Source organism: Myotis lucifugus, unplaced genomic scaffold, assembly GCF_000147115.1.
Source record: "Myotis lucifugus unplaced genomic scaffold, Myoluc2.0 scaffold_6, whole genome shotgun sequence".
NCBI classification, from domain to species: Eukaryota; Metazoa; Chordata; class Mammalia; order Chiroptera; family Vespertilionidae; genus Myotis; species Myotis lucifugus.
Genome location: NW_005871054.1, coordinates 15,889,125 through 15,903,793, shown reverse-complemented (window position 1 = coordinate 15,903,793; position 14,669 = coordinate 15,889,125). Strand labels below are relative to the sequence as shown.

The 14,669-nt window shown below is 45.9% G+C and overlaps 1 protein-coding gene across 1 annotated transcript in view; it reads right to left on the bottom strand.

Moving 5' to 3' along the window:
* Positions 1-751, bottom strand: part of LOC102443151 (cytochrome c oxidase subunit 7A-related protein, mitochondrial) — a 9,332-nt gene extending 8,581 nt beyond the window's left edge. The window contains exon 1 of the mRNA XM_006083420.3: positions 595-751. Within this exon, the coding sequence (XP_006083482.1) occupies positions 595-666 (72 nt within the window). The 5' untranslated portion in view covers positions 667-751. The remainder of the gene's footprint in view (positions 1-594) is intronic.
* Between the last annotated feature and the right edge of the window lie 13,918 nt (positions 752-14,669).

Genomic DNA, 14,669 nt, shown 5'->3' with positions numbered 1-14,669 from the left:
TGGAAAATTGCAATGGACAAAAATCTGGAATGAAATCGGACCGGCTCAAATTATAGGCATCTGCCGAACCATCTTTACAGTTGGAGCTCGCTGCATGTAACTACCCCGACTCACCCAAAGATTTCTAGGGAGTCTCCCAATTCTGATCACACAGCCTCTCCCGGCCCTACAGATTCTCTCAACGCCGTCATGCCACCTCTCCAGTCCCTGCGGGGATGAGGCTGCGGCAGGAGTCACCAATGGGACACCTTTAAAAGGACAGGGCCGAACTTCGGATTCGGCAGGGTCACATTCTGGGTTCCGCCGACCCCACGAGACACCCCACGAGTCACAAGCAACGAGTCCGGGGTCACCTTGACCCCTGCAGAGTGCCAGGCCCAACTTCTGGCCAGGCCAGCTCCGCCAGGGGAGCATCTACAGAACTAGGAGCCTCCCTGGCCGCTGCAAGCAGGTGCGGAGAGGCGCCGGGAGTTAGGGGGCGAACTAAACCAAACCGTTGGCAGAAGCCATGCCCGGCTCCGGCGCCGAGACTGACCGGCGCACAGGCTCAGACGGCCATTTCTCCTGCCCGGGCCGGCGCGGTGCTACCCGTACCTGCGGGTTATAGGCATGGGAAGCCCATGCTCCCACCAGATTCTGCGTGAAGCCGCTAAACTTGTAGTACATGACGCCCAGTGTCCCGCTACTCGCAGCCGCTGCCTGCGCGACCGCCACAAGGAAGGACCCTGCCTTCCGGGAGTCGCCCCAAGGCTCAGCCCAAGGACCCTGCGCCAAGAGACGGGCTGCCCAGAGATCGCCTAATTTAAAATATGCCTTTTAAGCCACATAAAGGAAGAAGCCGGGTTCTAAAGGCCAAGAAAGGCATAATCATCTCTCGGAGAGCGCGGAGAGCTGCTATATCGGGGTTTGTGGAAAATACGAGTTTTCCTCTTTCCCCAAATTTTGATTCGGGCACTGCTAAGAGGCTCTAAGAACTGCGCAAGCGTCCCGCGGTCCAGGCCGGAGGCAGAGGGACCTGCCAGGGTGAAAGTAGGGTGGACTCTGGGCGGGGCCTAGGGCTGGAGGGGGCGGGGCCTAGGGCGAGAGGGGCGGGATGGGCGGGGCGACTACTCTCTTGAAGGGAGCGGTCCTGCGGGGCTGCCACCCGGGCCCTCGTCAGACTGAAGGCTTCTCTTTCTTTACCAAATTAACCTGCTCGTAGTCTCATGTCTTTCCTCCCGTATCTGCCGCCTCGCTCTGAAGCAGTCGGCCCAGGAGTAGATACTCATCGGCCGGGCTTCTCCGACAACCTGGAATGAGACGCAAATAAAATTTGGAAGCACCTGCTGGGAGCTGTTAGTCCAGAGGGCTGTTAGGGATCGCACCCCAGTAACATAAAGATAGCCTCCTGGGCTTTGTGTAGAAAAAAAATGCGTAGTGACATAACCTTCGGGCACCAGGACGTAAATGTTGCAGTCTCTCAGAACTAGTTTTTACTGTCACCTGAGTTCCGTGCGAACTGTTTACTCATCCTTTTCCTGACCTCTGCCCTTTGAGATAAATGAGGTGAGGAGTGGAGGGAAGTGGACTAGAAACACTTGAAAAATCTAAACCTCGAGCCTGAAAGATTCAGGACGACAACTTTCAGTTCCAGTAGAATTCACTTTTTACCGGATCAATTTAAGGATTTTTTTTTTTTTTTTTTTTTTTTAGCCTCCACTATGTGCAAGGTAGTATATAAGAGGAGTAGACTAGTCTCCTACCTACAGGGGTGGAGCAAGGCTTTTTTTTTTTTTTAATTCTTTATTAGTTAAGGTATTACAAATGTGTCCTCATCCCCCCCATTAACCCCCCCCCCCGCCACACTCATGCTCTCATCCCCCTGTTGTCCGTGTCCATTGGTTTGGCTTATATGCGTGCATACAAGTCCTTTGGTTGATCTCTTCCCCTTACCCCCTCCCTCCCCTACTTTCCCTCTGGGGATTGATAGTCTGATCGCTGTTTCTCTGTCTTTCGATCTGTCCCTGTTCATCAGTCTATGTTGTTCTCTATATTCCACAAATGAGTGAGATCATGTGGTATTTATCTTTCTCTGACTGGCTTATTTCACTGGAGTAAGGCTTTTCTTAGCTTTATCCTCTAGCCAGGGGCTTCCACAAGCGTATTACAGGTTCCCTTACAGTGCACTTATGAAAGCATGCGGCAGATGGATGGGTGAGACCCCCACATAACATTTTCCGTAAACAAACTCACTTACCCTTCACAACAATCCTAGGAGGTAGGTACTATTACCATCTCCATCTTACAGGGCAGGAAAATGAGGCCGAGGAAAGCCCAGAATCTCGCCCAGCTCAGCTTTAGTTAGTGGCGGAGCTAGTCATCTGCCTCAAGAGTCTGTACTCTTAAGCACTACATTATAGATAGATCAATAGGTGGTATCCATCCATCCTGAGAAGAGGAGGGTGAAGGCTGAGCACTCCAGAGCGAGGGTGTGCACCAGCATCCCCATTTGGCAGGTGTAAAGCCGAAGGGCCCCCCGCGTTCGGCAATGCCAATGCCCGGGAGAGCAAAGGTTCCAGCGTCTTCGTATGGTCAGCCAGTCCAAAGTCGCTGCTTTTACAATGCAGCACTGTGATCCAATGGAAAAAGGAAATGCGACTTGAGTTTGAGTCACCATTTCTTCAAGGTTGAGTGATTTGCAACTCGTCGTGTTTCCGGAGCCTTGCTTGTCTCCTCTGTAAGTAGTAATCCCCATCCTGTAAGCGTCCCTCCCTAGTGTCCTGAAAACCAATAGGTCAGTAGCTTTTAAAGCTTCACAGATATTATGTTGCTGAGCTTACCTTTGAGTCATTTTACTTTTTTCATAGTTCTTGGCTATTAATTAATTAAATGTCAGGATCACTCATACCAAGAAAGGTGAATGAGCTTGCTAGCAATTGTTGAGTGGAAGAAAAGGTCTCTCCCAGAGTTTAGATTGAAAAGAGAAATTAAGTGATTTAGGGCAGCTCTCTATCTCCCTCCCAACAGTCTTTTTTTATTTTTATTTTTTGAGTGGGGAGAAAGAGAGAGAGAGAGAAACAATGATGTGCGAGAGATACATCGATCAGTTGCCTCCTGCACATGGGATTGGGTCTGTGTCCCAGCTACATGCCCTTGACTGGGAATGAGCCCGGACCCTTCCGTCCGTGGGCCAACACTCTAACCACTGAGCAAACCCGGCCACCACTGTCTTCTAAACATATTTTGGAAGGAGAAAGTAGAGAGCGTTACTCAACTCTTCGCAGCACTAAGGTGTACCCGCTTCTTGCGGTATTAAAGGTGCCTGTCAACTACTGGTTATTTTCTTAAAGTTTCTGCCATCTGATTTTAGATCCTGCAAGACATAAATTAAGAATCCTGAAAATGTTACAACAGCCGGGCTGTTCAGTGGGAGATAAAATGTCAGTAGCGGAGTGTGGGATGGGATGTCACATGGAGTGGCTGATCAGAGGAAGATTCTGTCTCACTTCCCAAATAAAACGCAGCACACTCTGACAGCACTAAAGCACCCTCTTCTCATTCTGATTTGCATATCCCACCCAACATCAAAGCCTGATCTTCCTTTATATCGTGATTCCTTCAGGTTGTTCCCTTGATTCTATCCTCGGGGGAAGTGACCACAATTCACAGTGCCGAGAAGCTTGCCAGTCGCCAAGAGCTTTGAGTGAGTGCAAATGCCAGCCTGGCTTGGGCGAATCTGCCCGCTGCGGCTGCTCCATTTGTGAGGGCTGGTGCTAATGGCCTCTGGCTGGCAGCTCTGTGAAAGCTGGGAAGGATGGAAGACCAATATAAATTTTAAATTGGGTTGTACTGAATGTAGATAGGACCTGCCTCCTTGTGAAATAATTTTTAATTTTTTTTTTTAATTCTCCAATTTTCTCAGAATTGACTTTTTAAAAAATTGACGTTTGGTGGGTCTGGCAGAGTTAAAGCCTGTAGGCTCTGTAATAGTTGAGGTCGTTGTGTTTCCTTCAATCCTTCATTGTCTTCAGAAGGGCTCATATGTCCCCTAGCTTTGGAGCAGAAATATGAGTGACGAGCCTTTGTTCTGTGCTGATTTACCATGCGGCAGGCATCTCTGGGATATAGGCTTCCAGGGGGCCCTGCTTTTCCCCTCTTTACTGTTTCTTTGCTGCCAAATCTGCAAACTGAAGATCCTCTCTAATCTGGGGAAACATTTATGCACGTGGATTTTGCCCATCCTAAGGTAGATGCCTCGATGGAAAACAGACTATAATACTGTCATGTTATAGTGCAGTATTACCTTTTTATATTGTGGCTTGTATCTACCCTCTCTTTGGCAAAAAGAAAGGTAGAGGGAAAACATTTCCCCCAATATTTTAAAATTGCCAGTGATATTCCCAAGAAAAGCATCCCCAGTAATATATTGGGAAACAAAATGGAGAGCTACACGCACTTTATGATTCTCAGAACAATGACACCTGTCGTGCAATTATTCGGTAATTTTCATGCGGCAGAATTAGAAATCTCAGCTGTCATCTCGTATTCTTTGTATCAAATAAGCCCTATCTGGTGTGTAAATTGTAAGTTTGTCTTTGAAACCTGCAATTTAGATTATATCAATATTATTGAAAAACAATTAAACCTTTGATAAAGCATGGTATTTTCACAGCAAAGGAGTTGAGGGTCTGAACGTGCATTCTCACCCAAAAGAGGGGAAGTGGCAGCTGGGGCTGCAGTTCCTGGGACAGCTTTGTTGCAGTGTGGGATGAGCATATTGACATCAACTCCCTCTCTGACCTTCTCATTGTTGAATGTCAATATGATGTGTGAAGCTGCCTCACTTTTGCCTGCCTGCTTTTCATTATGTGCAAGTCAAAAGCACATCCACAGAGATTATGGATTTAACTCAATTTTGACACATCACATTTCATTTCACTGGTTAAGAAAGACTGGGGTATGACTCATAATTTATTTTAAATCGTTTCAAATACACTTAATTATACTTAAAATTTTTTGAGAACCAGAACAAGAGTCATGCAATTTTACATGAATATCATCTATAAAAATATAGTATACACAATGTTTTCCTATACATAGAATGAAAGGATTAGCAGTGGCCTTCTCCAGTTTGGGGTCAGAGGGTGGTGCCCCCATTACTGGAGATTCTCACTTTCTGCATCACATTTGTTTGAAGAATTAGAATGTTGTACAATGAGCATGTATGACTTTTGTAAGCCCATATACACATAAACAAATAACATAAGATCCCCAAAAGGCATAAAAATTAGAATTTTATTTATTTATTTTTTAAATATATTTTATTGAATTAATTTAGAATATTTTTAAATCACCCCCTGTGTAGTTATAAGGAGACCACTGAGTGATAGTGTCAGCTGCCTCCTGCACACCCCCTACTGGGGATGTGCCCGCAACCAAGGTACATGCCCTTGACCGGAATCGAACCTGGGAACCCCCAGTCCGCAGGCCGATGCTCCATCCACTGAGCCAAACCGGTTAGGGCAAAAATTAGAATTTTAGAAATGTTTCCACATACTTACAACCTAAATTGCCAATTAATTTAGAATATTTTTAAATCACCCCTGTGCAGTTGTAAGGAGACTACTGAGAGATAGTGTCCAAGTGTTAAACCACAGAAGAGTCACTCAAGGGCCCTTCAGCCACTAGAGTTAACATTATAGTGGTTCTTCACCAGGCTGTTGAAGAAGTGAGTGAGTGCATGAATGAATGAACTAATGAACAAATGACAAAGGAACATCATCTCTACATATTGCTGTGAGCAATGAGCTACCATCTTGGGTAGTTATTTACATGAGTCCCCTGATTACATGAAATTGGATAATCAAGTGGGAAAGGAAATTAAGAACCATACACCTGGGTCTTAAGAAGGTGAATGTTGCTAGATCATTTTATTCTGAGGTATTAGAACTTTTTGTCTTTTGAAAAAAATCTACCTCTATCAAAATGTGGGATGCTCCATAGCCATTGAAAGTCAATATGTCCAGATCCCAGGCCTGCACTAGATGTCTGACCTTAGATTGGTTTTTTTTTAACCTCTCTTGTCCACAGAATAAAAATTTCAACTTAACAGTGTGATTGCAAGTATTAAATGAGACAAAAGAATATGTAAATATATGAATGTCTACATGGGAGATAATATTCAGTAAAATGGTAAAGGGGGTCCACTATAAGATGACAAAAGATGATTTGACTTTGGGAGGTGGACACACAATGCAATGTACAGATCATGTATCATAGAAATGTACACTTGAAAACTATATAATCTTATTAACTGTCATCCCAATAAATTTAATTTTAAAAACTAGATCTATAGTCACTGATAGAAACCAAAAATTAATTTAGCCTGATAAAAAGCATTAGAATTTCAAGTCTATTCAATTTTGTGTTTTTGTAACATTAACTGTTTATAATAAAAACTAGTGGCCCGGTGCATGAATTCATGCACATTGAAGGGAAATCGATTAGAAGAAATATTTTAATATCGCTACTCACCCTTTCTCTATAATAGAAGTGTCAACCAAATTCATGATCGACAATGACAGATCAAAACACACACGTGCGATTGGTGCCAGCGAGAGCTTTATATGTATCACGAATGTGATTGTCAACTTAGCCTTTTATAGATAGAATAAACTTGCTTAATTAGACCTGCTTTCTGATTTAGATAAACTTTTTCCAGCCCAGTAAAGCACCCCAACTTCTCTTTCAGGTAATTGTCAGCAACACAGCAGTAAACATCAACATGAAGCAGATTATTATTATAGATCACACAAGGAGAACAAAGGGTAAAATATTTAACTGTAGCAGTGTTTGACTATATTCTGCACAGTGAGAAAACCTGAAGTCATTTTCAAGGTCCACCATTTCTTAATTCTTTTCAGTCGGGTCAAGTTTCTAAACTTTCTAAATCTCCATTTTCCAGCTAATGAAAAGAAAATAGGATTCCACTGAGTCTCCTATCTACCTACTCCAGGACTTCTGTGAGGATCAGATAAGATGAGGCATGGGAAAACGCTTCACAGACATTTGGTTAAAGTGTAAAATGTTTCTACCTGGCTATACAGCAAGTCATGTTCCTGGGCTGAAGAAACTGCAAGGAGGCTAGTCATTGCTAGAGAGAGGAAGCCGGGCATTACTATGTGATGTCATTACCTGGATGGATACTTATATATATATACTAGGAGTCCAGCGCACAATTTAAAATTGCGCAGTGCTGCCCACCCTCTGGTCTGGCCCTGCCTCCCTCTCTGGCCCTTGAAGCAGCCGCAGCCGCTGCTGATCAGGCCCTCCCCCAGCGCAGGCGTGTGGAGGCCCCTGCCGCCCCACCCCTGACTCTGCACGCAACCTCCTCCTGTCGGGTCAACCTGTTACAGTGTCCCGGTTAATTAGCATATTTCTCTATTATATAGATAGATAGATAGATAGATAGATAGATAAATAGATAGATAGATAGATAGATAGATTGTAACCTAAAAATCTTTCCACTTCCTCTGTCCCCAACCCTTTGTCCCTTTTGCTTTTCCCTCTTCCTGTCTCCTTTCGCAAGAGTAGTAAACATGAGTTAAGGTGAGAGCTGTCAAGTGGAACCCCGTATGAAAACAGCCCCCAAAGACTTGGCTTCTATCTCGCAAGCTTGAAGGCCAGAGAGCAGCGGAGTTGAGTGTCCCACTAAAATAATAGCCAACCTTTTAGCATCCACTTTAAAATAAAAAATGTCATCATTTTCAAATGCCAAATCCATAATTTTACGGGACTCCCCTTGTGCCTCAGATTCTTAAACAGTGGAGATTTGACATTTCTTTAGTTCTGCCACCTAGAAACCCAAAGTCATAGCCCTAACTTCAGATCACCTTCTGAAGGGGGTGACAGGTCCATAGGCTGTAACACCAGACCAGCCGGAATTTGAATCCCAGTGCTTCATACTGACAAGCTCAGTTACCTTTGGAAAGTTCCTTCCCCACTCAGCATCTTAGAGGTGAAATGAAAGTTCTAAATCACAGGATTATCAGCGTATTGCCAGGTAGCAAAGGTACCAGCCTATGTCTACTAGGTACCTGGGATCAGCCTGCCAGGTGATTGCAAAATGGCTGACTTGGGGAGGAGGGATGGCAAGGTCAGCCTGGGTCTTCTTCCAAAAACTGAACAGGCCTGGGACTATCACCATCATAGTCTGGGAAGCAAGGGCTTGGGAAAAGGAGTAGGAGGATGTTATAAATATGGGGGAGTGTCTAATAGAAGACAAAATCTCCTCTCCACTTAAAAGAAAGGGGACTGGAAAGAGTATAACATTCCCCAAACCACAGCTGAGAAATTCAGAAAGCCCGAGTGAAGTGGCATTGGCTGGAGGGCCTGGCAACCCCCAGCAGAGCCCCTGCCCTCCACTGGCTCAGACCCAGGAGAGGACTAGCCAGACCACCAATCCCAAAACCCCAAAGGTTTCCAGCAAGAGACTCACATTGAAGCCCAGCTGTGTAACAGTGGGGAGAGCTGGAAGAGGACGTGCTTGTTGGTGTTGGTGTGATATGCACATCTCATTCTACCCCATACTTCCAGGCTACCTTGTCCTCTCTCCTGTTGCCTGCTCTTAGATCGTAACGGCCCATGGATGCATATGGGAGAATGGCTGCCTCTATTATGGTAAAGGTAAAAATCAAACCAAGGTGTGTTTTCTTCCCTGAGCAAAAGCAACCGCTCTGCAAACACACGTAGCCTTGTTTCAGCACAGATGTCAGGAACGTGGAGCCTGTAAATCTGCCCAGGCAGTTCTGTTCTTGAATCATCAAGAACAACCTAGTGGGTGGAACAAGAATATGAAATTGCTGTGTGCACTCATGTTTTGTTTATGGAGCAGTCATTTCTACATGTGTTTTCTTTTTTTAAGAAGCATCTTTTCTATGTTTGCCTTTTAACACCCCACCTTCCTTCCTGTCTCCGGCTCTCCCACACCCAATAAAAGGAAACATGGGAAGCTTTACAAAAATGTCTGCAAGAAAGAAAAATAATGCCTGCAAGTTTAAAGAACAGGTGGCATTAAGTGGCTCTCTAAACCAGCGGTTCTCTGCCGAAACCGGTTTGGCTCAGTGGATAGAGCGTCGGCCTGCGGACTGAAGGGTCCCGGGTTCGATTCCGGTCAAGGGCATGTACGTTGGTTGCGGGCACATCCCCAGTAGGAGATGTGCAGGAGGCAGCTGGTCGATGTTTCTCTCTCATCGATGTTTCTAACTCTCTATCCCTCTCCCTTCCTCTCTGTAAAAAATCAATAAAATATATTTAAAAAAATAAAAATAAAAATAAATAAACCAGCGGTTCTCAACCTGTGGGTCGAGACCCCTTTGGCGGTTGAACGACCCTTTCACAGGGGTCGCCTAAGACCATCCTGCATATCAGATATTTACATTACAATTCATAACAGTAGCAACATTACAGTTATGAAGTAGCAACGAAAATAATTTTATGGTTGGGTCACAACATGAGGAACTGTATTTAAAGGGCCAGAAGGTTGAGAACCACTGCTCTAAACCAATGCCATTTACTCAACCGAAATGAATGATTTAGTAATATGAGTAACACAGGGAACAAGTGACCTTGAACATTGTGTATTGTTTAAAAAGCTCATAACACCAGCTCCCAAATCATAAAAATCACTTTCCTTTTTCCCTCATTGGGCAATGAGGGCCTTGTTAACCCAGTGAATTGCAAGTTCAGTGGTGCTGGGGATGTGAAGGGCAGCATAGGGAATAGAGCCAATAATACTGTAGCAACTGTGTATAGTGTCTGGTGGGTATTTGGCTTTCGGCGGGAATCACTTGGTAAGTCATAGAAATGCCTAACCATTGTGCTAACACCTGAAAGTAAGATAATATTGAATATCAGCTGTAAATGAAAAAAAAAATTTTAATTAAAGCAAATTCTGTGGTGCTAAGTATCAGCAGGATTTAATTAGTGGCTTATGCACCTGCTGCAGGATGCTTCCCTTAACTTCACTGTGACTCTGTTTCTTTATCTATAAAATGGGCATCATATCCACTTTGTGAGGATTGAGTGCCTAGAACATAGTAAGCACTCATTGGACAGTAACAGTTGTAGCAACTGGGCAGACAGGATGGAGTAGTCTTTTGCCAAATCCGATGAATCCTTTTCTCTGATATACCCCTCCCCCAGCCTTGGCACAAAGCCAACACCCAACAAATGCTGGTTCTCAGACTTACCATGGCGATAATAACCCCAAGTCATGCCCCAGGCTCTCAGAATCTCCAGCAGTTTCTGTCCACGTCTAGACTGACCTGCCCGGCTTCCTCCACCCCACCCCCCACCCTGACTCTCTCCACCCTAAAAGGGGTGTGTGGCCCTAACGGGTTTGGCTCAGTGGATAGAGCGTCGGCCTGCGGACTGAAGAGTCCCAGGTTCAGTTCCGGTCAAGGGCATGTACCTTGGTTGCGGGCACGTCCCCAGTAGGGAGGTGTGCAGGAGGCAGCTGAATCAATGTTTCTCTCTCATCGATGTTTGTAACTCTCTCTCCCTCTCCCTTCCTCTCTGTAAAAAATCAATAAAATTTTTAAAAATTAAAAATAAAATAAAAGGGGTGTGTGTTTTTGGCCAGCTCTGATGCAGTATTTGCCATCTGGGTGCATCTTACTTTATTGCATGTTTCTCTCCTTGTTTTTGGCCTCTGGGCATTGTGCTGTCAGGCACTTGGCCCCAGACACGGTCCCTGTGGCACATCACCATGCGCCCCCTTGTTTGGGGCAGCTGGCTTGCTGCTAGAGGGAAGATAGTGGTGGCATCAGGTGCTTTAAAAGAGGGAGGGAGCGACTGCATTAAATGTTCTCTCAGGAAAATGAGCTTGGTTTTTAAAAAATGTTCCATGAAACGGATCTAATAACTTTGTTCCATAATAATTTCTCCTCTGCGCTACTTGCAAGGATCCTTTCAGAAACAATAAGATATGACTGCTTTTCAGTAGGCTAACGAGACCACATTGTCAGAGTGCTTTCATCCAGGGGAGGGCTTTGCAGGCTTTACCCACAACATAAACAGGTACAGAGAAGCCTTCCAGCCAGGTGCTGTCGGGGGCGGGGAGGGAGACAGGTGGGGGCAAAGCCAGTCCTGGGAACGGCTTAGGAGGCCCCTGGGGGCTGTGAGCCTCCAAATCCTTCCCTCCCTGGGAGGCTTCAAAGAGGCAAAGAGGCATTTGCCTTTTGACTGAAAGCATGTCCAGCCTGTCCGGACAAGGGCTTCACCGCAGGAATGCTAACCAGGCCAGCAGGCCGACTTCCTTCAAGCTCTGAGAGCCTGGGGGCTGTCCATCCCCAGCCAAGCTCACTCCAGGAGCCGATCAAATTCGAGAACTGAGAGCAGCAGCCACCGACTTTTCCAAGAGAGCTGTAATGCTGTCAGTCAACTAGCACTTAATTTCCGGTGGGTTGTAAAAGTGCCATTTATCCTTGTGAGCTTCAGGGCCAGCAGCCCGGTCGGATTCTAAGCTAAACGATGCAAGAGTAACTACTCTCAGGGAGGATTTTGTGCATCAGAATTAAAAACAAAGCAAAAAAAAGAGAGACTAAATCTACTTTTATATTGATTGCAAATATTGCAGCAAAGGACTCAGCGTCCATTAAATTTCCATGATGAAGCCACGTGTAACCTGAGTTGGCCGCTGGAGGCCGGCAGCCATTTAGCAGCACCTCGTGGGCGCAAATGGAGCTCCGCTCTTATGACCTGGCAGGCTGCTCAGGCCAAGTTTTAGCCACTTCAACACTATCCCACCAATAAGGGGGGCCCCAGGGAATAGGGGTGGAGTCGAGCTGAGAAGGCTCTGCAGTGGCTCCGGGGTCAGTTGGAAGGACAGCAGTGGCAGCCTGACACAGGGAGGCCCAAATGCTCATCTGCTGCCATCGGACATTTACACACCTCTCCTGGGCTTGCAGGCCTCTGATTTAGAAAATCATGGGGAACTTTTCATTTCTAAGAAGGGCCCCTTAAGAAAGAAACCACTGCCCGGCCGGCGTGGCTCAGTGGTTGAGCGTTGAACCGGGAGGTCACTGTTTGACTCCTGGTCGGGGCACATGCCCGGGTTGTGCACTTGATCCCCGGTGTGGGGCCCTGCGGGAAGCAGCTGATCCATGATTCTCTCTCATCGTTGATATTTCTATCTCTCTCTCCCTGAAATCAATAAAAATATATTTTAAAAAAAGAAAAGAAAGAAACATCTTCATGTCACCATGTAGCTGGAACATTGGGTAGTGGGGTCTGTAAATAGTAGGGTTTGAGGAAGAGGAGATTTGGGGGGGGGGGGAATACAAAGTGTTTCATTGACTTGTTATTTAAATTACTCAAATGATACAAAAATGCTGTTCAATAAATATTACCCCAAAATGCACAAATTAACTTTGACCATAAAGGTGGGTTAGCAATCCGATAGCACTGAGGTGACGGTAATGTCCTATGTCTGTGCCGGCCACATGTGGTCACTGAACACTTGAAACGTGGCTATCACAGCTGAAGGCCTTAACTTGTAATTTACAACATTTTAACTTTCTAATTGAGATAGCCACCTGTGGCTAGTGGTCTTGATATTGCGTAGCACAGGTTTAAGGGAACCAAGGTGGGAAAGAGAAAAGAGACACAAGAACAACTTCCCTTTTTTAAAAAAAAACATATTTTTATTGATTTCAGAGAGGAAGGGAGAGGGAGAGAGAGATAGAACCATCAATGATGAGAGAGAATCATTGATCAGCTGCCTCCTGCATGCCCCCTACTGGGGATCGAGCTCACAATCCAGGCACATGCCCTTGAGGGGAATCAAACCCACGACCCTTCAGTCTGCAGGCCGAGGCTCTATCCACTGAGCCAAGCGATTAGGGCAACAACTTCCCTTTTTGTCTAAGTCCTGTGAGAAGGAAATCCAACTCATTTGCTAATCAATTCAGGCCACAGGAGTAAAAAAATAATTTCAATTTGCACCGAAAGTGCTTTAATGCCTGTCTAAATGTTGAACCATAATTGCTTTTCTTTTTCATAATTTCAGTGGGGAAAGCACCATTTTATGCTTTTGAAAAACAGCAATGTCCTTCTTGGTATGTGCCCACCATTAATATCTCCGTCTTCCAGCCATGTAGAGCTTTGCCTCTGTAGGCTTCTAACATTATTTTTACAGCCTGAAGCATAGAGTTCTCCCAATGCTAATGACAGGTCAGCTTTCCCGCCCTGAGTTAGACAACTATTCCACCCGATAGTTCACTGCACTTCAACATTTCTGCGGGTGACAACTTACTCCTCTGAGAAACTTTCACGTGCTGCTGATTGTGGTTCCGTAACCAGCTCGTGCCCCAGATTTGAGCGCCACCCCTGGGCCTGGGCCAATCCCCTGAGGATGAAGTGGCCACTGCCCACAGTCAGCTGGCACCAGGGAAAAAACAGTACGTGGGCCTCCAGATTCCCTCTCCCCCGCATGGCCCAAGCCCCCAGCAGCCCCTGTGGAGTAGACCCTGAAGCCCTGGCCTCACCCTTTGCCAGGGGCAAAGGTTGAGAAGAGGGGACATGATTGAGGTGGAACAAGAGGTGGGGTGGGGGGGCCGTCTCAAACAGGGAACAGGCTGGGAGGCAGGAGAGGAAGCGGGGGTGAGGTTCCTCTGGTTAAAAACAAACTATTGAAAGATCCAGTAAAGCTAGCAGCTTGGAGCCTCGTGTCTGAGCCAGACAAGAAGCTTTTAAAAATCCATGAAGTGCAAACATCGCACAACAACACCCTCTGATGTCAGGGCTCTGCCCAGTCCTGTGACAAGTGCCCTGGCCCCTAAGTGGCGGGGAGGGGCGAGGGATGTCCCAGCCAGCTCTGCAGGGGGAAGAGCACAGACAGGCCAGCCCACGCAATGTGGGTCTGGACAGGCAGCTCAGCCAGGCCTGCTTAATTGATACCGGCTCCTAATGAGCAGGATAAACACCATTTGGGACCATTTGCTGTGAAATGGACTGGGGTGTATGAGAAATCGGCCTCGTATGAGCAGAAAACACACACGTTGGCAGAAAATAATGTGCTGGAAAAGTTTTAAATTGAAGACGTGCCGTTCTGAGTCTGCAGAGGCGTTAATGCTTATGTAATTAATCATTTCATATTTGAAGATTGGGATTTTTTTCCCTTTTAATTAATTAGCCAGTAGAGTCATTATAGTACATTTTTCATGTCAAAAAGGCAGTGGGTTCTCAGAGGAGGGAGGGCGGTGACGGCAGCAGTAGTGATGCAGTGTGCTAGGAAAAGTACAGGGAACCCCGTCTCCTCTGTGCTGGGAAAAGTACAGGAAACCACCGTCGTCTCTGCCCAAAAAAATCCGCCGTGGAGGTACTAGGAACGCAGAACTGGTCAAAATGCAGGGGATTTACCCAAACCCCCTGAATGCAAGACTCACTGGTGCTCACTTTTTCAGAATCTTTATTTAGCCCCTTACCAAGAGTTGTGGCCTGGTTGGCCAATGGATTTGTCTTTTAGTAGAAAGAAGGTGTAGCATGAGGGCTAAAGATTAGACTCTGAAGCCTCTTTGTGCCTCAGTTTCCTGCTCTGTGCAATGAGAATAGTAGTAGTACCTACCTGAGGGTTGGTAGAGGAGAAAATAAAATAATGCATATAAACTACTTACTTAAGTGCCTAGCAC